Source organism: Triturus cristatus, chromosome 7 (genome assembly GCF_964204655.1).
Source record: "Triturus cristatus chromosome 7, aTriCri1.1, whole genome shotgun sequence".
Classification (NCBI taxonomy): Eukaryota; Metazoa; Chordata; class Amphibia; order Caudata; family Salamandridae; genus Triturus; species Triturus cristatus.
In genome coordinates, this window is record NC_140590.1 from 663,399,791 (window position 1) to 663,423,600 (window position 23,810).

The window sequence follows — 23,810 nt, forward strand, 5'->3', positions numbered from 1 at the left end:
CGTGGGTACGGTGCGTACCCCTACGGCCCCATGACAATTCACGTACGGACCGTATACAAGCATACGTGCGTGGGTACCGTCCGTACCGGAGTTGTCATGATGCCGTAGGGGTACATGTGGTACGCACCATACCCACGCATTCATGCGTAGGTACGGTCCGTACCACTGTTGTAATGGTGCCGTAGGGGTACGTGTGGTACGCACCGTACCCACACATTCATGCGTGAGTACGGTCTGTACCACTGTTGTAATGGTGCCGTAGGGGTACGTGTGGTACGCACCGTACCCACGCATTCATGCATGGGTACAGTCTGTACCACTGTTGTAATGGTGCCGTAGGGGTACGTGTGGTACGCACCGTACCCACGCATTCATGCGTGAGTACGGTCTGTACCACTGTTGTAATGGTGCCGTAGGGGTACGTGTGGTACGCACCGTACCCACGCATTCATGCGTGAGTACTGTCCGTACCTGAGTTGTAATGGTGCCATAGGGGTACGTGTGGTACGCACCATACCCATGCATTCATGCGTGAGTACGGTCCGTACCTGAGTTGTAATGGTGCCATAGGGGTACGTATGGTACGCACCGTACCCACGCATTCATGCGTGGGTACGGTCCGTACCACTGTTGTCATGGTGCCGTAGGGGTACGTGTGGTACGCACCGTACACATCCACTTCCGTTGTTGTGGTACGCAGGGGCTGCTGGACATGCCCCCCAAGTGACCAGTCCCAGGTGGTAATGTATGGCCTCCATATTATAGGTTTGGGTTCGAGTATGGGGTATGTTTCCTGCCCCTGCCCCCCACCCTGGCCCCTGGGTGTTGGTCTCACCTTCTGCGGCGTGTGCGTCGGGTGCGGTGCACCAGGTCGTAGGCCAAGAGGACCGGGATGACACGTACGAAGGGGTTCATGGCTGTACGTCGCGTACCGGGGCTCCGTGGCGTAGGGTTCTGCTTTCCCGGCAGTTTTTTGCTCCCGTAATCAAAGCGTGGTACGTAGTGACGTTGGGACGAATCGTACTTGCTGGGCCGGAAAACGCTGCTCAAATACGTGCGGACGTCGCGTACAAGCAGTTCAGGATCAGAATTGTTGGTATTTTTTAGCTGTATGGTCTTTTGTACGATTCGTTCAGAAAAAGGCTTTCTGTACGAATCGTACTTCCTAGGTTGTAGGATGAGTTTACCTGGTACGAGTCGTATGGAGAAAACGCTCCATACGACTATTCGTACTGCCCTTTTACAGGATCGTAATCGGACCCTTAATTGTTAAATATGTTAATTATCTTATTTTTTAGGAGTTGACAGTGGGTTTATAGGGGAGTGGGAGGTGAAGTAATTTAATTATAATTAATTCATGTATGGTTTTTATTAATTAATATTTATGTTTTTAATATTTTATATTGTTAAATGTGGTTATTAATTTATTATTCATTATTTTTTATTGGGATATTAATAATAATTAATTAATTAATAATTATGTTAATTGTGTTTTTTTCTAAGAGTTTGTTGTGCATTGATAGAGGAGTAGGAATAGTAATTTTTACCTACACGCTATCCAACACTTTCCCTACTGTTGCACTCGCTGGAGGGGGAATAGTACCCGCTATCCAACTCTTTCCCTACTGTTGCACTCGCTGGAGTGAGAATAGTAATTTGTACCCCCCCCCAGCTATCCAACACTTTCCCTACTGTTGCACTCGCTGGAGTAGGAATAGTAATTTTTACTACCCGCTATCAAACACTTTCCCTACTGTTGCACTCACTGGAGTGGGAATAGCAATTTTTATCCCCCGCTATTCAACTCTTTCTCTACTGTTGCACTTACTGGAGTGAGAATAGTAATTTTAACCCCTGCACTATCCATCACTTTCCCTACTATTACACTAGGTGGAGAGGGAATAGTATTTTTTACCTCCCCGCTATCCAACACTTTCACTACTGTTGCACTCACTGGAGTGGGAATAGTAGTTTTTAACCCTCCGCTATCCAACACTTTCACTACTGTTGCACTCACTGGATTGGGAATAGTAATAATTTTTACCCCTCCGCTATCCAACACTTTCCCCACTTTTGTACTAAAATATTATTATTGAAAATGTAATTAATATTTTATATATTACAATAATATTATATATTTTTTTATATATAATATTTATGTTACAGGTGTTTGTTTATATATATTTAATTGTATTTTTGATATATTTCGAATATGTTATAATCAAATAAAAATATTATTTATTAATTATTATAAAGTAAATATATATATTGAATTGTAAATATGTATGTTTATTTTTCTAATTAAATTTAATATTTATAAATTTTTACATTTACAAATAAATTAAAATAATTTATTTTTAAGTTAATAGTATTTTGTTCCTTATTTTACAATATTTTTTAACATTAAAAAAAATATATATTTTTAACTTCGATATTTTTGTACTTACCATGTTGTAGATAGGATGTCGATATTCTGGACATCGATATTCTTGACACGATATTCTGGTAGGTCGCTATTGTTGTCGTCGATATTATGTCAGTGATCCGTTAACCCCTTCTGTGCTCACGACGGCCGGGAGCCGTCATGAGTCACAGTGGAGCTGTGCTCATGACGGCCACCGGCCGGCGTGACACCCACCCACGGGGGAAGCGCTGGCGCTCCCCCCCCGTGGGACACCAATCTCCCTGTGTTTACCGGGGAAGGCAGGGGAATGTCTTCGCCTGCCTCCCCCCGCCACGTCATCAATGGCACGCTGACGTCATTGAGGGTTTCCCTTTGTTTACCCGACGCGCTGGAAGCCATTTGCTTCCAGCGCGTTGGGGAAAGAAAGGTGAGTTTTTCACCGTGGCGGGTGGGGGCTTTTTTTAAAAAGGCATCGGAAGAAAGGAAAGGGTTTTCCTTTCCTCCGATGTCTTATTAAAAAGCATTCCTGCTGCACGATCGCGCTGGGGCGCGATCGTGCAGCAGGAATGCTTTATTTTTTTATTTTCTACGCCTCAAATTGTGTCGGGGAGCGGCCCCTTGGGCAAGGGTCGCTCCCCATGGGGGTGATTTGCATGTCGTTGGTTCTGCCCCCCCTTTGGAGGGCAGATTAATTATTTAAAAATGTTATTTTGAAGGTGTTTTTGCCCCACTGGGCCACCAGGGATTTTTTTTTATTATAATGCCCAAATTGTGTCGGGAGTGGCCCCTTGGGCAAGGGTCACTCCCCTTGGGGGTTAGTTGTTGGTGTTTGGGTAGGGGGGCAGATCCATTATTATTTTTTTTAATTTAAAGGTGTGTGTGCCCCCACTGGGCCACCAGGGAGGTTTTAAAGCCCAAAATGTGTTGGGGAGCGGCCCCTTGGGCAAGGGTCGCTCCCCTTAGGGGTCATATGAATGTAGGTGGGTCTGCCCCCCCTTTGGGGGGCAGATCATTAATTATTTTAATAATTTAAAAGTGTTGGGAGTGGCCCCTTGGGCAAGGGTCACTCCCCTTTGGGGTCAGTTGTTGGTGTTTGGGTCTGCCCCCTTAGGGGGGCAGATCCATTATTTTTTTTTTTTTAATTTAAAGGTGTGTGCCCCCACTGGGCCACCAGGGAGTTTTTTAAGCCCTAAATTGTGTCGGGGAGCGACCCCTTGGGCAAGGGTCGCTCTCCTTGGGGGTGATATTTATGTAATTGGGTCTGCCCCCCCTTAAAAAAATGTGTGTGTGCCCCCACTGGGCAGATATATTTAAAAAAAATAAGTAGGTGTGTGCCCACTAGGCCACCAGGGATGTTTTTTTGTATGTCGGGGAGCGGCCCCTTGGGCAAGGTTGCTCCCCTTAGGGGAGCAATATGTTTAGGGGGTCTGCCCCCTGTGTCCACTAGACCACCATGGATTTTTTTTTAAATTAGATTTGTTTTTTGGGAGTGGCCCTTTAGGCAATGGTCGCTCCCTTTTGGGGATCATTTATTTTGGCCCTTTCTGCCCCCTTTGGGGCAGATCGGCCTTGTGAGTCTAGGCCCATTCACCCCCATGGGGGGCAGAAGCCATTATACACCAGGGATTCTTTTGGGGAGCATTTATTTGGGCCGTTTCTGACCCCTTGGAAGGGCAGATCGACTCAAACAGTTTTATGGTATGCCCACTAGGCTACCAGGGATTTTTTTTGTGTTGTTGGGAGCGGCCCCTTGGGCAAGGGTCGCTTCCCTTTATCGGGTAATTATTGTGGTCGTTTCTGCCCCTTGGAGGGCAGATTGGCCATATGTGTTCATGTCCATCTGTCCCCTAGGGGGGCTGAAGCCAGTAGACACCAGGGCTTTTTAAATGTTGGTGTTGGGGAGTGACCCCTTGGGCAAGGGTCGCTCCCCCTTTATGAGGGTGAATTTTTGGCCTGTTTCTGCTCCCTGTGGGGGCAGATTGGCCTTATTTCTTTAGGCCCACCTACTACCTTTGCTTGGCTGGTGGATAGTATGTGGACTAGTACATTATTTGCATATGTGATTGTAATGTTTTATTTTTCCTTTTTATTCTAGTGTAAAGCTTTTGATTCCCGTTTGCGGTTTCGACAGTGGTTGTTCTGCAGTTTTGCGTAGTTGCATTTTTTGGGTAAGAAAAACGTTTTTGTTGTATTTACTCCAAATGAGTACTATTGTCATGCATGAATGAATTTTTTTGCAAGTGGTGCCATACTAGCAGCATATATAGGTACTGTTTTGAGCATGAAATTGTTTGAGGTGTGTTTTACATTCTCTGTGTAATTTTCTTTTCTTTTTCTTTTTTAGTGGGATATTGTTGATCCTTACTGTGTCTGTGCAGAGTAGGTGGTGGTGAGTCTAGCTGCTTCTGGCACGTGAGTGGTATTGTTTTGGAGTATATAGGTCTTTCTGATAAGCACATTTTGTCTATTACTTATTTTTCAAAGTGTTTGTTGTTGTTGACTTGTTTGACAAGTTACCTTTATTAGTAAGGATTATGGCTAGCCGTAGAATGACTGCTCAGCAGGTTGTTGGTATGCTGCTTGAATCTTCCTCTGAGCAGAATTATGAGACTGACAGTGCGTCTGAGGGAGAGGCAGGAGGGGAAGATTCAGGCAGTGAGTTTTCTCTCCATATGGAATCATCGGATGATGAAGATACTCTCAGTGCGGATGAAGGTACTCTCAGTGCGGATGAAGTGCCTGTTTTAGAGGGGGGCACTGATGTGCCAATGGTGCAGCAAGAGACATCTCTATTGCAACCTGAGGCTGCAAGGCTTTCTACTAGAAGTGCTGGACTCTGGGTTGATCCTAACATGATGCAGCCGGCATTGCCTGCCTTTAGTGTGGATGCAGGGTGTAGAGTGGATTGTGAATTTTTTTTGCCTATACAGTTCTTTCAGTTGTTTATGAATGATGTATTTTTGGCTGAGATTGTTGAGCAGACTAATTTGTATGCTGAACAGTTTTTGAGGGACCACAGTGCCACACTTAAGCCCCACTCTAGAGCTACCCGGTGGACTCCCACAAATCTGGATGAGATGAAGAAGTTTTTGGGTTTGACTTTTTTGATGGGCTTGATAAGGAAGCCGTCCATGGCTTCATATTGGTCTACCAGTCCCTTGATGGCAACGGACATATTTCCTGCGATTATGACCCGTGATCGGTATTTACTTTTGCTTCGGATGCTGCATTTTGTTGATAATACTTTGGCGTTGGCACAAGATCACCCTGACTGTGACCGTCTTTTTAAGATTCGGCCTGTTCTTGATCACTTTGTAGATAGATTTTCAGAGATCTATACTCCAGGGAAAGAAATATCTATTGATGAGTCTTTAGTCCTGTTCAAGGGCCGTTTGGTTTTTAGGCAGTACATCCCTAGCAAGAGGGTACGTTATGGAATTAAGCTGTATATGTTGTCTGGGAGTAGGACAGGATATGTTTTTAATTTCTGTGTGTACACTGGTAGGGATTCCACCATTGACCCCCCTGGTTGTCCGTCCACTTTTGGAGTTTCTGAGAAAATTGTATGGGATCTTGCTAGAGGACTGTTTAACAGAGGCCACCATTTGTACCTTGATAACTTCTACACTGCTGTGCAATTGTTTAAGGAATTGTTCAAAGTGGACACTTTTGCTTGTGGCACAATCCGCTCTAACCGTAAACGTTATCCAAAGGAGCTTGTTTCCAAAAAACTTCAGAGGGGGCAGTGCAGTTCCTTGCGTAGTGATGAACTACTTGCTGTGAAATTTGTGGACAGGAGGGATGTGTACATGCTGACTACCATTCATGATGAGAGTACTGCACCTGTGGCTGTTTGGGGTCAGTTTGCTGAAGTACGCAAACCGGTGTGCATTTTAGACTACAATAAGCACATGGGTGGTGTTGATAGAGTAGATCAGAGGTTGGAACCTTACACTGCTATTCGTAAGGCGTACATTTGGTACAAAAAGTTGGCCATCCATCTCTTCAATTTAGCAACTTTCAATGCTTTTGTTGTGTACAAGGAATGTTCTCCTGAGTCAAAGTTGACTTTTGTTCAATTTCAGCAGTCTGTGATAGGAAGCCTGGTTGTTGTGGAACAGGCAAGTGTTCCTAGAGTTGGAGTGGTGGAGGATGTGGCTAGATTGAAAGATCGCCACTTTCCTGATTTAATTCCTCCCACGCCCAAAAAAAACAATCCCTGTAAGAGATGTAGAGTCTGCTTGCGAAGAGGTGTGCGGAAGGAGAGTCGTATGCACTGTGCCAATTGTCCTTCTAATCCTGGGCTGTGTGTGCCCTCATGTTTCAGATTGTATCACACTAAAAAGAGTTTTTGGGAGCAACCGTGAGTCTAATAGTGTACTGCCTGGTCTGCATGGTTTGATATAGTTGTTCAGTTTCACGTTTGGCAATAGAATGATGTCTTTAGTTTCTGCTGTTGTTTTTGTAGTTATAGTTTGGTATCTAGTTGCAATTGGTTTGTGTTTTCTTTCTTGTTTGAAAAAAATTTATGACGGTGTACGTGGACTGGCGGTTGACTGGCGGTGTGCGTGGACTGGCGCTTGGCTGGCGGTGTGTGTGGACTGGCGCTTGGCTGGCAGTGATTGGACTGGCACATGGTTGGCAGTGTGAGAGGACTGGTGCTTGGCTGGCGGTGTGTGTGGAATGGCGCTTGGCTGGTGGTGTGCGTGGACTGGCGCTTGGCTGGTGGTGTGCATGGACGGGCCGTTGGCTGGCGGTGTGCATGGACTGGCGCTTGGCTGGCGGTGTGCGTGGACTGGTGCTTGGCTGGCGGTGAGTGGGCTGGCACTTGGCTGGCGGTGTGGGTGTAGTGACTAGTTGCTGGTCACTACACACACTGCTAGCCAAACACCACTACATGCAATCCGTGAGCTGGTGTGGTTGCTGTGTCAAGAATGTGAGCATGTGAAAGTGATGGGCCCTTGAATGGCGCTGTCTGCTGGTGTGAGTGTTGTATTGTGCTGGGCCCTCGGCTGGCGGTGCGAATGGTTTTGTATGGGTCACACGTATGAAAGGTGTATGAATGGCCTGTAAAGAGGTTGGTGCCTTTTCGTGGCTTTACAGCTCATGAGCTGTGAGTCAATGGTTCAGTTTCTCGTACTTTCAATTATTAACAGTGCATTTCATTTTTGTGAAAATTCTGGTTAATACAAGTATATATACTGAACCATCGCTCACCCTCATGCCAAATCCAACCAGTATGTATGTGTGCTTCAGGAATAGATGGTTGTGTCGAAAAAAAATTCTATTCTTTTTTTGTCAAACAGGGTGTACCTTGTCCCTTTTTGTGAATGTTGTAATGTGTTGGTTTTGTGCCTGGTGGTGTGAACGGTCTTGTGTGTATCATTTATGAACGGTGTGTGAATGGCCTGTAAAGCAGTTGGTGCCTTGACGTGGCTTTACAGCTCACGAGCTGCGAGTCATTGGTTCAGGTTTTTGTCCTTTCAATTATTGACAGTGCATTTCATTTTTGTGAAATCTCTTGTTAATAAAATTTTATATACTGAACCATCGCTCGCCCTTGTGCCAAATCCAACCAGTATGTGTGTGTGCTTGAGGAATAGATGGCTGTGCAGTAATCATTGTCTGTTTTGTCTCTCTGCCAAGCTGTACATTTCATTTAAGAATAACCTAAAAACTGTAGTTTTTGTCGTAAACTAAACACCGATGGGAGTGCATGGTGAGGTCTCTCTTGTGGACCCCAAAAAGTTATCTTACCCACGATGTCCTGCTAACCTCAAAATGTGACTGTGACATTTTCCTTGCATTATTTTGCCCAAATTTTGGGTATCTAGTTTTCAAAAATGTATAGGTTTGCTAGGTTTTCCAAGGTGCCCGCAGAGCTAGGGTTCAAGAACTACAGCTAGACACTTTGCCAAAAAAGGGTCATTTTCCACTGCGATATTGAGGTGTGACCACATTGCGTTTTGCGCTGTTTCCTGTCACGGACACTAGGCCGACCCGCACAAGTGAGGTACCGTTTTTCTTGTAAGACTTTGGGGAACGCGGGGTGGGTCTAAATTTGTGGATCCACGCAAATTCCGGAACTTTCCACCACAGAAATGTGGTGAAAATGTGTTTTTTTGACAATTTTATAGGTTTGCAAGGGATTCTGGGTAACATACCCTGATGGAGGCAGTCAGGTCACCCCATCCTGGATTCCCCTGGGTGTCTAGTTTTCAAAAATGTATAGGTTTGCTAGGTTTCCCAAGGTGCCGGCAGAGCTAGTGTTAAAAAACTACAGCTAGACACTTCGCAAAAAAAGGGTAAATTTTCATTGTGAAAATGTGGTGTGTTCACGTTGGGTTTTGAGCCATTTCCTGTCGTGGGCACTATGCCTACCCACAGTAAGTAAGTAAGGTACCATTTTTATTGGGAGACTTGGGGTAATTCAGATTTGTAAAGCAACTGTTATTACTTATTGATTTTTGATGCATTTCTGCCTTCCAAATGAAAGATTGTGAGTAAAAAAGAAGTCATTTTGAAAAATGACCGATAATTCTCATGCTAGTATGAGGATTCCCAATTTCGAAAATGTGCAAATATGTACTGTTTCTAAACTCTATAATTTGTTCCCATTTCAGAAATACATAGGTGTCTTTCATACCGATTTTTCCATGTATACATTTTCCCACAATAATTGCTATATACCCGGAACATAATAAAAAACCATTGCAAATTGCTGCTCAGTTTTTGACTCCGGGTTCGTCGGGTTCTTGGTGAACCTACAAGTCCTATATATCCCCACAACCAGGAAGGTCCAGTGGATGTAACGGTATATTGCTTTCAAAGAGCTGTCATAATTAGAAGAAGTTACAGGTAAAAACGTTGACACAAAAGGCTGTTTTTTTCAACTAATTTTCATTTTTTCCTATATTTAACTGTTAGTCTCTATAAAGAAACCTTGATGGATCTACACAAATGACCCCTTGCTGAATTCAGAATTTTGTCTACTTTTCGAAATTTATAGCTTTCCAGGATCCATTATTGTTTTCAGACCCATTTCTACCATTAACTGGAAGGAGGTTGAAAGCACAAAAAATAGCAAAAATAGGCTATGTCCCAGAAAAATGCCAAACTGTGTAAAACATGTTGGTTTTCTGACAAAAGTCTGAAAATTCTGATTTCAGCCCCACAAACCCTTTTTTGATACCATTTGCAGAGAGAAACCCAGACACTTTCATTTGCAGCCTGTTTTTCCAATTTTTCCCCCCCAAAAAAACAAATTGCTGTATTTTGGCTAATTTCTGGGTCCCCTCCAGGGCAATCCACAAACCCTGGGTACCTTTAGAATCCCCATGATGTTGGAAGAAAAGGACGCAAATTTGGCGTGGATAGCTTATGTGGTCAAAAAGTTACAGGGGCCTAAGCTCGCACTACCCAAAATAGCCCAAAAAAGGCTTAGCACAAAAGGCCTAGCAGCGAAGGGGTTACGTAGATGTATTTCTGTTTGCTGCAAATGACAATATAGTTATGATTGAGCCAGTAGAGAGGAAATAGCAATGCTTTCTTCTGGAGAATGGCAACTAGCATGAAATGCATTACCAGAGATGTCATTCAATAGTTGGGCTGATTTAGAAGGCAAATACTATGACCGCAAGTACAAACTGTGCAGTCAACTCCATATACCATACTGCACCTGGGACGACTGGTGTTAACATGCCAGCCGTGTGCTCTTGCTCAATGAGTTTAATATAATCATCATAAATATCAATTCATCTCCAAAGTATGAATCCCAGCAAGTATGACTAGACCTTCTTTCCTGTTGTTAGTACATCAAATATCATTAAATTAGCTATTAACACATGTTCGTCACTGGATTTAGAAACTGCAGAAATGTGTTATTGTTAGACCTGACATCCTTGGGTGGTAGTCGCCCAAATTGTTTGTCTTGGCCCCTCCTGTTTTGCTGAATTCTATTTTTGTTGGCTTTAGGAAATTGTGCATTTTACCACTGCTAACCAGTGCCCAAGTGCTTGTGCTCACTATTCTAATCATGGTAAAATTGGTTCATACACAATCGTCACATTTAATTTACTTGTAAGCCTCTAGTTAAGTGGTACTACATGTACCCAGAGCCTGTACATCAAATGCTACTAGTGGGTCTGCAGCACACGATGTGCCACCCACTTAAGTAACCTCTTCAAACATGTCTCAGGCCTGACATTGCAGCCTGCATGCAGTTTTAAACTGCCATTTCAACCTGGCAAAAAAGATCAATTTGCCAGGCCACATCCTTCCATTTTAATACATATAAGTCACACCTCAGGTAGGCCCAAACAGCCCGCAGGTCAGGGTGCAGTATAATTAAAAAGTTGGACGTGTACTTTTAAGTTTTTCTTGTCCTGGCAGTGAAAAACTCTACATTCTTTTTAATTTCTGCAAGGCCTACTTCTCCTGTAGGATAACATTGGGTTACACTATTACATTTAAGTGATAATGTTTGATTGGGAGTAGGTGGAAATGTCAAGTTTGGTCTCAAATGAATTGTAATTTAAACCCTCTTTAATGGTAAAGTAGGATTTTAAGTCATATTTCAGAAAATGCTACTTTTAGAAAGTCTCCATATTCTTGTGCTAACCATTTGTTGCCTGCAGCTTTATCCTGGATCACATGATTAGGTGTAGTTGGCAGTTGGCTTTTATGTATTGCTACTAGACAGTGATACAAAGGGGGGCTAGGTGTTTTCAGGATGGCCCATCTCTGTCAGTATAGGAGGGGTGGAGCTATCACCTACCACACTTGCACTTCAATGCGGCTGCCTCAGAACCTTCACAAAGGACTTCACACTAGTCTTTTGTAACCCCTTGATCCTCGGAGCTTGAGCAGGGGATAGAAGGAAATTTCAGAGCCAAATGTAAGGGGAAGTCTAGAAGTTTCTCCCACATCAAATCTGGAACAAGGTATAAACATGAAGATCGACTGCTCGGCTGCTCTGCTGCTGGAAGGGCTGTCCTGCTGCCCTGCTCCAAGAAGGACTGCCCTTCTGCCTGAAGAAGGAAGTCTGGACCTGCTCCTTGAACCCGGAACCACCAAGGTGACTCCAAGGGCTAGCTGACTGCCCTCATCTTCTGAGCTACAGGAACATAACAAGCGCCAGAGCCCTGCCCTGCATCTGCCCAACTGCCCAGACTCAATTAGACCGTTCTGTGCCCATATACTGCTCTCTGCTGGAGTGAGTCCCAATACCCAAGAGGTGCTCCCCAAGTCCTAGCACCTTGGCTGGAATCAGAGTGCACTCTTACTGGCCAAACTGTGGGTTCCAACAGAACCGACACAGCATGACACAACTCAATGTACTGCGAAGCAGTACCTCAGATCGCAGCAGCTCGCAGTTCTTGAACAGCAGCCTCTTGGGAACTGACCCAGTACAGCGCAGGACCTCATATTGCACACCTGACAGATCCTGATCAGTGGCCTCATCAGAATCTATGCAGCACTTTTGCATCCCTATGCAGCACCTTACTGCTCCTCATTGGTGGCCTAATCAGAAGCGACCCAGCATAATGCAGAACCTCACATCTCAGTCCAAGTACGACCAGGTACACTGTCCAGCAGGCAGACCTTGGTCCTGTACCTGGTCCGTGCCCCATTAGGTTGGGATTAACTTGTGATTTGTCCTGGTCCAGCATGATCAGATAACCCCATTTGATGCTCTGTGCTTTTTGGCTTTAAAAAGTCTTATCTTCACTTCTACCAATTGGATTTTTGTCATTCTGGTATTATTTTATTTATTAAAGTTTACTCTATTCTTCTATTTTGGTGTGGGATTATTTGAGTGCTGCATAAATACTTTACACATTCCCTCTAAGTTAGGTCTGACAGCTTTTGTACTAAACTACCAGAGGACTAAATACAGGTTACTTTTAATGGGTTTGGTGCTTCACCATGACAGAGATTGTGGTTGTTGTTTGAGAAAGATACTCGGCCCCCTCAATCAGAAACCCAATTTCTCACAGTTATGAAGTTCTGTATATTATTATTTTCAGAGGTATGCAATCAGGATGACAAAGTTCATGACAAAATTGATAATGCTGCAGTAAATTACAGTGGTAAGTGCTAACTGAATGGAGTAACTTAAACACTTGGGGCCCCATTACGATGTCCGCCCACCACCGTAACAGAAAATGGGACCAACCGCCAGAGGTGCTGCGGTCCCAAGAGGCCAATTAGCATGCGCCCGCCACACTGGCAAGCGCATTCTGGCTTTTAGCATTGTGGACGGTGCTGCTGGGTGCAGCTCTGTCCGCAATGTTAAAAATGCATGGTTTGCATTGCCATGCACAACGTGACAGGCACTGCGCGGTGCCTGCCACCTAGTGTAGGGCATTGTAGGGGGTACCATCGGTACCCCCCAAGTGCAGCCCCCCACCTTCCCAGGGGCCCGTAACGGGCCCCCGAAGAAATTTCCGCCAGCCTTTCAGAAATGCCTTTAAATTTTCACATCATATTATTGATGGCGGTGCCTGCTCGGCATCGCCACCATATTATGCCCCAGATCTGCACACCAGGCAATCGTAACGATTGGCTGTTGGCAGAAAAGCGGCAGACGGTCTTTTCCGTCCGCTGCGGTACCCCCCGCCATACTAATATGGTGGGGGTAATCCACCCGCCATTATAATAGGCCCCTTAATATGTTTGACAGAAAATATGTCTCTGGAAATGCACTGGTTGGAAGAGATATAATCCTAGCATAGTCTATATAGCATAGAGTGTAAACAAACATTCTTTAGTCTTCAATATGGGTGCACCAATTTCGGATGTAAAATGGGCCACAACTTGTGGAATTTGGTGTTTACTTCACTAAAATCAATGTCCTGTTATGTTCTGGGTATTTTTCCCCAGTAAATGTTTGCAATTATGACTTGCTGAAACTGTACTGGAGTTAATTGTGGGGGTGCAGTGTGTCATAAAATTCATAATTCCCATTTGTGTGGTAATAGCAGTTATGCACAAACCAGAATTTACCAAAACACTTATAATTAGGTCTTTAGCGTCATTTTTTTGTAACTTTAAAAAAAAGCAGCATCTTGAGCAGTGATACATGTATTTCAATTTTCAAACCTTTTTTTACGCAAAAAGAAATGTTTTGAGTAGCCACTTTCTTCTTCTTCCGAAACACAGAGCTCGCCTTCTTGTCTTTATATTCTTTGCGCAGGCTGCTGGCAACAATGGCAGAATCCTGTGAATAACAAAATCGACATAAAAGTTGGACTGGAAGTACTTTATTGGGGTCTCTGAATAGTCAGAATAAAGTTACATTTCATCACTGTGTGAAGTGAAATTCAAGGATCTTGTGCAGTTGAATATTATGTTAATACATTGTACATTTTCCCTGAAAAAATAATCAACGCATATTGTGACTGTGTCTCCAGTCAATTCATATGATGTCTGGGGCAGGATAGTACTACAAACATTTTCAACAGTGCCTTTTGTTGAGTTCCCATTCATAAGGGACCTTACTTCCAAGTCAATAATATGCGTTTATATATCAAAACAGACTTTTAACCGTGTAGGTAAAGTCATTTTTGCAACCCACTGAAAGCCTTAGAATAATCACAAGCTACATTAATACATGATGTACATGATTATTTGAATCTTCAGTATTGCAAATGATCTTTCAGACTATGGTGGTCAAGTTTCATTGACAGTGACTAACACAAAAAACAACATTATTAATTCACTAGAATTTTATTTCAATGTTCCATAAACTGCCTCAAAATACCCAGTGGATAGACTCTAAGTGCTGCACTTCTTTCTGCTCTTCTTTTGGTCCCTTTCCTTTGGAGACTATTTGTTTCTTTTCTCTCAGAAGTACACACTTGTGTACGTTCTGCCTATTTTTTCTTTATACTCTACCCTCACCACTTTTCTTCATCATCCATTCTAAAAAATTGCGCTCCACCTAAGGTGTTGGTCTGCACCTAGGTGTATGATGCGGCCCAATGATGAAGCATGACACTCTCGGGTGTGTGAGGGCAGTATTCTAAAATCTATTGATTTTCCCACTCTTAGCGTCCAATATTGGCTTATCTGCTTTTTTCCTTTTTTTGATTGTGTCTCTGTTGTGTGAGATTAAGGCATGCTCATTGAGACATACTTTGTACATCTGGGCAATTTATAATACATGTAGGATCTCATCCATCAGAAAAATACAGGAGTGTTTATTAACACTCTGGGTCTAGCTGTAACAAACCAGCAAAAAAAGTGCATATACCTAAAATCAGCCTGTATTGTAAAGATGTTAATCTGTATCTAATTCTTTACATCTGATACACCAAGCTTACAAAAGATATCTTGCGTATAGCATCTGTGAGTCGTGTCATAGAGAGTAGCCAACAAACTGGGATTATCAATTTAATTCTGGTTTTGACATGGGCAGGGTAGAAGAACATAAAGTGCTCCACAGATTTAGTACTAGATTTACCCACCAGGCATAATGGTATAGGAGAGCTCAGCTTCCACTTGCTTTTAAGTAAATTTCCCGGTAAAATCCCATATTTAAAGTTTAGAAATCAGATCCATAAATTCAAAGGTCAAAGTACATTTAATATCAATAAAATAACCAGTTAAAGTGGTATGTGTGGATGAAAACAACCAGTTACCCAAAATATAATCCCACTATCTGGACTTCAATTTTGCTACCATTCCTTTGGTCGAGTTCATCGGGTTATCTCAGACTTTACCCAAGCCTATTTTATAAAGCCACATCTTGACATTCTTAAGCCAGTGAATGAATCCCGCTTTGTCTAATGCTTTGACCTTTTGATGGGAATCTGAGATTTACCCATCCAGAGCTTGACCCAATAAACTAGGCGTTTAAGGGCTGCAAGATATATTATATGCTTTATTCCTAGGCACAATGGGACAAGAGGGGCACTCTGTGACATAATCAGTAGCGATCTAATGAACTTGTTGTCAAAATCTTTAAACTGTTTCAGAATCCTGGGTCCAAGCCTCATTTTCCTTGAAAAGACTTGTGTGGCTGGAAAGTCATGTATTTAGTTTTGAGGCCATTCATTTCCAAGCCGCAACTATCTCAGGCATCTGAGAATCGTTTGAAGATGTTTTATAAACCCATTGGTGTTTTTGATGACAGTGTGTCATCAGAAAAGAGGAGGGCAGGGGTTTGTTGGTCCGCTAATCTTGGGGGATCACGTCTGCAGTCATATAGTATGTTTATTAGCCCTTTCCTATATCGGGTGAACAATGTTGGGGCTAAGCCACAGCTCTGATGGACCCCTATAGAGATGTCTATACATTCTGTCAGTTTGCCCCCCGCCCCACCTCACTTGAGCATAACTGCCATTATGTAAGGGAATTATTAGACGTAGCAGTTCTAAAGGCATCCCCATCTCCTTTAGTGCAACCCACAATTTCTCTCAGGGAATTGGGTCAAACGCAGACCTTAAGTTCATGAATACTACATAGAGATTTCTCTTGCTGATCAGGATCAATTTCCATAGAATCAGTAAAACATTGAATATCTGATTTATGGTGTTTATGCGCCCTGAAACCAGCTTGTAAGTGGGCTAAAACTTGATTATCCTCCATCTAAATTTGTATGTTCGTCAACACCTGCTTGCTAATTTTTGTTTGAGCTGTGTCTACAAATCTAATAGGCCTACAGATAGTCACGTCCCCATTGTCCCTCCTTTTTGTAGATTGGGATCATTTCGGCCCCCTTCCATGTACCTGGTATCTCTGTTCCCTACAGTATATAATTTGAGATTTAATATGTAGACCGTTGCCTGCGGTGCCTGCCACCTTGTGCATGCAATGGTACCCCCAAAGTGGACCCTCCACCCCCCCCAACACTCGGGGGGCCCACAACGGGCCCCCAACAGTCATTGCCACCATGGAAAGGCTCATCTCCGCTTGCATCATGATATGGATGGCGGTGTCTTGCAGACACCGCCACCATATCATGCCCCTGTTCCGCCTGGTCGATGAGTCGACCGGCGGAAAAGTGGCGGACAGTCTTCCGTCCACTGCGGACCTGCCAGCCATAATAATATGGTGGGGGGTCAATCAGGCATGGATGGCTGGTGGATTGCCAGCCCGGCGAGGGTGATCCGCCAGCCATCCTAATGGGCCCCTAAGTTTGGAGGAATGTTGTTCCCAAATATATGGTTGTATATAGAAGTCATCTTAATCAACAGTGAATGGTACCCCTTTGATAAGCAAGTGCCAGAACGACCGACTGTCTTTCATTTTGGCCACTCTAACCAATTCTTGCCAATTATCCTCCTCCATATCTTTTTGGAGAGTGTCCGCATTCTGTTATAAAATCTCCTACCTTCTGCTATCGAAGTTCTACTGCCTCCTTTCACTGCGGACATCAAATTCAGTTTGGCTATCTTACAGTCATTATTATACAATTCTGCCTCTTTCCGTCTAGGTATTATGGTCTTAATTGTTCTGTAGAAGTATTTCTTAACAGATGTAAGTAGGTAATTGGGCATATTTATGATAGCCGATTCACATTGCACTCAAGCATTTCCATTCCCTGTTGGGTGAGCCAGACCTGCCCTGTCGATCATTGTTCTTAATTCCATAATTTGGGCTTGTAGATTATGAATTTCTCCCTACATTTGCCAAACAAGATATCTACGTTCTTTTATAGAATCACCCTCCTTCATAATGCGAATTGTTGCGCCTACGTGTGACACTCTGTCCTACATGACAGAAATACCTCAGTCAGCAAGGGGGCAGAAACAATTTACACAAGGTATATCGGGGTTGTAAGTGATTTTAATAGTGTTGCATTCATCCAAACTGGCTTTGACTCTCAATGTTCACAGTGCTGACTATCTGAGTTCCCTTATTTTTATTAGCAGTGACACTCCCCTCTGAGCTAGTCTGGGTTTTATTGAAAATTTTCATCAATAGCTTGACACCTTTATGTCTCTTTTTGACTATGCAAGCTATTTATGGCCTAGTGTTGGGCCAAACCGGCTTCTTCTCTTTATTAGGAATGGTTTCCAGTTAATTGATGAGATTATCAAGCTCATCTATTGTGCAGTTCCGAGGAGCATGTTGGGGAGCCTTTTTACAGTTTGGTGTGCCCTGCATGCTACTCCGGGCTTTCCTCTTCCCCATAATTCTGCCAATTAAAGTTGTGCCACAAGTAGTATAAATCAACCTGATTTACCAGTCAGTTAACCAGGCCTACCTAACAGTTAACCATCTGTATCTTCGCCCTCACACTTTTCAAACTGTATATGGAAACCCAAAGCAAATTATGGGAAGGAATAGGTGTCACAATACATCAGTATATGGAGAACATGCAAATCTATCTCAAATACTCTCGAATAAAAGACTTCCTTAATATATGCCCTCTACTCTTAAACATACAATCAAGAGTGGCAGAGTTTTTCCTCAAACTCAGCCCTCTGAAGACTGAACTAATTTTCCACAAAACATAAGAAATCGATCCAATTCTCCTGAAGATATTATAAATTACACGATTCTCACCTTCTCTCCCCCCAAATAAATAAATAAAAGCATTGATGTGGCTAACGTTTAGTTAATGGCTCTTGAAAAGATCAAACAAATCCTGCCAACTGGTATCTTAAGACTTCTTCAGCTCTTGTCTCTGTCCTATCACATGCATGCAGACAGTCCTGCCACACTATGCTCTAAATCTCTTCACCATCTATGCAACAGGTAAATGTATATCTTCTATCAGTAAATATGATTGCACCACCCTTATTAGTTTGCACTGATGTCCACTTAAAGTGACAATTTAAAGTTGGGATGCATAACATACAGATCCATACATTTCCTACTTAACCAGTTTTTCAGCCTTTTTTGTAAACAATGAGGGTTCGGAAGAAAAACGCAGAATTCAGGGCAACTCATGCATAGTACGAGCCATTTTTATGGGCAGCAGCTCTTTTCTGGAACATCAGCTTACATAGAGACAATACCCTCATCATTACTTTTGCTCCACATTAACATGCACCTTATCAACTGTATCAAATCCAGAACCTCCAGCCCTACGCAATGGATTTGTAGTTCTACAGACTAATCATGAGAACCTAACGGTTGCGGAACTCATAATCTAATGTCAATTCCCAGTCGTAGTTCAGGACTAATTCACTATACTATTTTTTATGTATTTGCCTTCATGCTGCTGTTTCCAGATCTGTTTGTGATTTGTTGTTCACAGTTGAGCTTTTGGTGGACATTAATTCTATAACCGTTGTTAAATATAAAGGCCACATTACTTACCAAGTGATTAAGCACTACATGAAACTGTTAAGGCTTAAGGCAGTATAACTTGTGTCCAACCCTACTCGCTCATATCATATATTATGACAAACTCTTAAATTTGTGGGTCCCAAAGTATCAGGCAGAAAAACTAATGACACCTGGAGGCATTCGCTCTCTAAACTCTTCCACTACAAATGGCCAATATTCAGTGAAACAAATCTTCACAATTATTCATGGATATAACCTTAAAGTTCTGAAACAACATTTTTTCTGTTTCACTTCATTAGGTAATCCCTCCTCTGTTACCCCAAGACCCTGGGCTAATTTATTGAAGAGTTGTATAATACTTGAATAAGCTACAGGGTATGTGTAGTATGCTGACGGACGAGTCCAAGTAATTTTCCATGAAGATTTATTGATTAGCAGGTTACATGGAAAAGAAGAATAAGAGTATAATAAGAGCCCCACCAGGAGCAGCTTCCCTGCTGCTCAGCCCATACGCCAACTGACTCAGGCACTCCAACATTCCACATCCCAACATTCTCTCACGCAATCATTCTGGCTGAGCATCAGGATACCACAATATGTCTATCATTGCAGTACATTTGTCATACATTTTTAAATATCTTTCTGCTCTTATATTAGTTGAAATCAGACAAAACATGCATAGTTTCTGATTGTTGATTGGCTTATTTATATATGACATAGCACACATAGCAGGTAGGATATGAGAAAGGAGTGGAGTAAAGCGAGAGAGATAGAAATATGGAAAAAGAGAAGGAGTGAAAGCTACTTTAAGCTTTTATCTGAGTAGAAATTATCCACCTTGATAATGTCAAATTAGTCTGGTATAACGCTGAATACCAGTATTGTTTTGTTAGTCTGATGTGTGAGAGTATCACAATAGTCATTGTATTCTTATGGTGGATTGGTTGGGTGAATACGATGAAATTGTCCTAAATTTTCCATATTCTCTCTTGGAATTATTTCTGTTTACATATATGTTTAATGTGTTATCTGCATTGCTGGTGATTTGGATAACTGCCTACCATGTAGAATAGAAATGTGTTTACATGTTTTTTTACTCTAAAAGAATAGTTTTGACATCAGTAGAAGTCATAAGGTCTGCTGGAGCCATGCCACTGTTGTAGAGAGATGAAGACAAAGAAGAAGGGAAGGCTCTAATATTGTTAGATGAAAGATCCAGCTTCAAATTCACAATTAGAATTTTGAGAGTGCATTACTTTATCCCCACCAAAAATTATTTGATATAACAGCATCTAGTAGCATGTGCCTATGGTCACCCACATTTTACTTATGTGATGTCTTGAAGAAGATCGGAATAGATAGTGGGAGTAAGTTTGTTGGCTGAAAGGAATGACCATATGCTTACCTGGGATGTGCTGGGCCAGAATAAAGAAGATCATCATTCCAAGCAATTCTCTCATTTCATTTGTAAATTGATAACGGATCTAGAATTATTGGAGACAATATTTTGTAGACTGTGGATGGATAGTGGCCGTCTTATATGAAATTCTTTGCTGTGTTGTGAAAGTCAGGCATGTGTGGTGAACAACATTTGGAGTGGGCCAGCTTGATATTATGGAACCTGGATAGGTTTATGTCATCTAGGTTGTGGCTGCACTGAATAGGAGAGAAAAGACCAAATATTTGACAAGTATAATGCCATTCTGTGTCACAGCTTTGTAGGGGTAAGATTCCCATATATGCAGATTAATTCTAGGTGGATAATAGATAGGCTGTTGTTGCTGGATTCAGATGTATTGCATGCTTTAAAGGAGGAGAGCAAGTTTTATTTTAGTGTTAATCTTGGGTCAGCTCCCTTGACCATAGTATAGTATTTATATAAGGTAGTTGTTTGTGAGATCTCACGCATAGAGGTGTTTACTAAATCAAAGAATCTACATGCGTAGGACAGGAGATTTGAAGAAGAGATGGAGGAATGGGAAAATAACTTCTGGTGTTCTCTTCAGAAGCAGGGATGGAGGCCGTTAAAAGGAGGTTGATTGAGAAACAGGCAGCTTATATTCAGGTTATTGAGAGTAGGACTAAAGCAAGGCGCTATGCTAGCAAGCATGCTCATTTTGAGCATAGGGAGAGGAGTGGTAAGTTATTAGCTTGGAAAACAAGAATGGCCAGAGGGAAGAATTATATAGAGACCTTAATAGTGGATGACAACTGTAAGGTGACAGAAGACGTCTTGATGGTATCTTAGCAAGGAGACTCTCCATAATTATCAGTAATGTAGTACATTTACATTAGAATGGTTTTGTGCGAGGTAGACAGCTGCACGATTTGACACACCAGTTGATATCTGCAATACATATCCCAACGGTGACTTTAGACTCATTGGCTATTGTCGCCATCGATGCCGCTAAGACGTTCAATAGGGTGTGCCGGACGTATCTGTGGGAGGTTTTTGGCATTAGCAATCACTAGAAGAACTCCACAGAGTGTGGAGGGGGGAACGGGAGGCACGGGGTGCTAGGAGCTAGCAGCCTCCATTACTACTATTCACCACAAGAAGCTGCTCCTAGAGTGATGTGACCTTACTACAGTTGTGAATTGGTTGTAAGTGTGGACATCTCACAAAAAGTGACGGACTGGCCTCACACACCACCTGGTGTCATGCTTCATCATCGGCCAGTCCTCGCCCTCCAAAACCTTCGTTTGATGGAGGGCGGGCATACACCTGGAGACAGGGATGCACTTCTAAACTAAAGAGTGGGGGCCCATGGGGTAGAACGTGAAGTTAAAAATCATTATAGTTACCAAGATATTTTTAATGTGATCAGTAACTATATGATGCTAAAAACAAAGTAGCGGCAGGTGGGGTATTTAGGTGTCCCCTAGCCGTCTAGTGTAAGGTCGACATGTTTCTGCCTTCTTGGCCCGAGCGGGTCCAGGGCATTCATCAGGACCTAGATTTACAAAGAGAGGGCTCCGTTCTTACCAACTGGTAGCAAGAGAATACCACTGCGCGGGTGTGGCGTAGGCCACACTCCACTACCTAGATAGCTTCCAACTGTCAAGCCTATAGGAAAGATCAAACAAACAAATATATATATACACAACTGTAGAAGACAGGTCAAAAGTGAAAACATAAATAACATTAATGTCAAGATATACACATGCGTAAATACTTTAAGGTGAGTGACTAATCATGTGACATGTGCCACTCTACGTGAGTACACAAACATGTTGAGAGTCAAAAGTGCTCTCATGAGGCTTACCCTAGTTAGACAAACTACTTGCCACATGGGGGGAGGGAGGAGACACTTCTGTTCAGTCTAAAGGGAGAGAAGAAGAATGTGAAAAGTCAACGAACTGAAGGTGTCAAGACCGTGGACCCTTGCAAGCCTGCAACCAGGATGGAACCACAATCATTTCACAATTAAACCGACGAAGGGGTTTTACAACAACGCGCAACCACCATTCATACTCTTACTGTCTGAGGCAGAGTGTCCCGTAATCAGCCTAAGGTGTTGCTCCTCGTCCGCCCGAACATGGGAGTGAGACCGCCAAGGCGGGTTTAAATAGCGTGTTTAATGATAAAATTGGAATCAGCCTGGGGTGATCACGGCTGTGCGGCAGTTCCTGGTGCGGTGCATCCGGTGTCCGGAGCTATCGTGGCGGCGTTGCATGCAGTGCAGTGCCTGGTTGTGCAATGGCCGATGGGGCGGACCTATCAGAGCGTCCAGGCTGAGTCCTGTGCCCAAATAAGGAAAGCGAGTGAAGGAACCCGCCCAAGGGAGGCGGTCCCGTATGGGCGTGCGCGTCCGGGGTTGTCAGGGGAACGCGGGGGCACGCATTCGGCGTATAAGCTAAGTAATGGACCCAGCGAGAGGGGGAGGAGCCGCCCAAGGTGGAGGTCACGTGTGGGCATGCGCGTCCTAGGTTGTCAAGGGAACGTGACGGTGGAAAACAATAACACGTGCTATGGTGCCCCTGAGGGTGTTGTTAAAGTTCAGAGTCACGTGTGCGTGCCCCGAGTTGTAAGGTGTACGTAAAGGGGGAAATCAAAGCCGCATGTTGCTGAGACCCTGGCGGAGGGTGCGAGGGCTTGCATGCAACGTCCGTGGAGTGCGTTGACTTAGAGAGTTCGTGAGGGGGTGTGACGGTTGCTGACGGCAACAGTGAAGGTCAACAACATGCTCTCAAAATTGCTCTGGGCTGGAATGGCTTGTATCCCAGGGCATACACGGAGAATCAGGCGGCTCAAGGAGGGGCCAAGGGATCACAAAAATCTACGTGGAGTGCAATGTACTGCTGGGACACCCCCGTGACTGGGATCATGTGCTGGAGATCCCTGAGGTGATTATTTTGAGCCCCAAAGTGTAGGCTGGTTGCGCGACAGGAGGTGTTCGATCTATTAGGGCAAATGGCACAGGGCTGGAGGGCTGTCCAGGTGTTCATTGTGGGTGGAAGGGTCATCTATGTAGATGGAGCCATGGGATATCGTCGTTAAGTCCCTTTTCGTGGGACCGCAGGCGGAACACCCAACGTTGTTCTCTGATATGAAGAGCCCTGGAGAGATCAGCCCTGCTTTTGTTCATGACTTCAAGGACTGTCCATCGAAGATCAGTGTCTTTATGGTGTTGCTCCAAGAAATGGCGTGTGAGCTTAGTGTTTGTTTTTTTGCATCTTATGGTGCTGCAATGTTCGTTGATGCGTACCCTGACCTTTCTGGTTGTCATGCCAACGTACTGGAGTTGGCAGGGGCATGTTAATAGGTAAACCACGTTCTCAGTGTTACAGTTGCTAAACTTGCGGAGTTGCCATGGTCTATCTGTACCAATGTCGATTTCTTTGGTGTTAGAAGTGAGTTTGCAGGAAACGCACCCACCGCACGTGAAGTGTCCCACCACTCGTGGTTGATCCCATAGCCTTTGTTGTTCCGTGCCCTCTGTGTTTGGCATAGTGGCGTGAACAAGTTGATCTCGCAGATTTTTGTTCCGTTTGAAAGCAAAAAGTGGGGGATCTCACTGTTTTCCCGCGCTGTTTAGAATATTCCATCTTTTCTTGATTATTTTTTGTACGGCATTAGAGGCAGGGGTAAATGTTGTAACACATACTGTTCTTTTGGTGTTCTCCTTTGTTATGTCCTCCAGAAGCGCTTCCCTTGGGT

The 23,810-nt window shown here is 43.5% G+C and overlaps 1 protein-coding gene across 5 annotated transcripts in view; it reads right to left on the reverse strand.

Moving 5' to 3' along the window:
• The window catches only part of LOC146810317 (ATP-binding cassette sub-family A member 10-like), a 1,555,322-nt gene that overhangs the window by 138,830 nt on the left and 1,392,682 nt on the right, over positions 1-23,810 (reverse strand). For all 5 annotated transcript variants that reach the window (XM_085617313.1, XM_085617310.1, XM_085617311.1 and 2 more), the window contains one exon: positions 13,508-13,625. In XM_085617313.1, the coding sequence (XP_085473439.1) occupies positions 13,508-13,625 (118 nt within the window). The remainder of the gene's footprint in view (positions 1-13,507; positions 13,626-23,810) is intronic.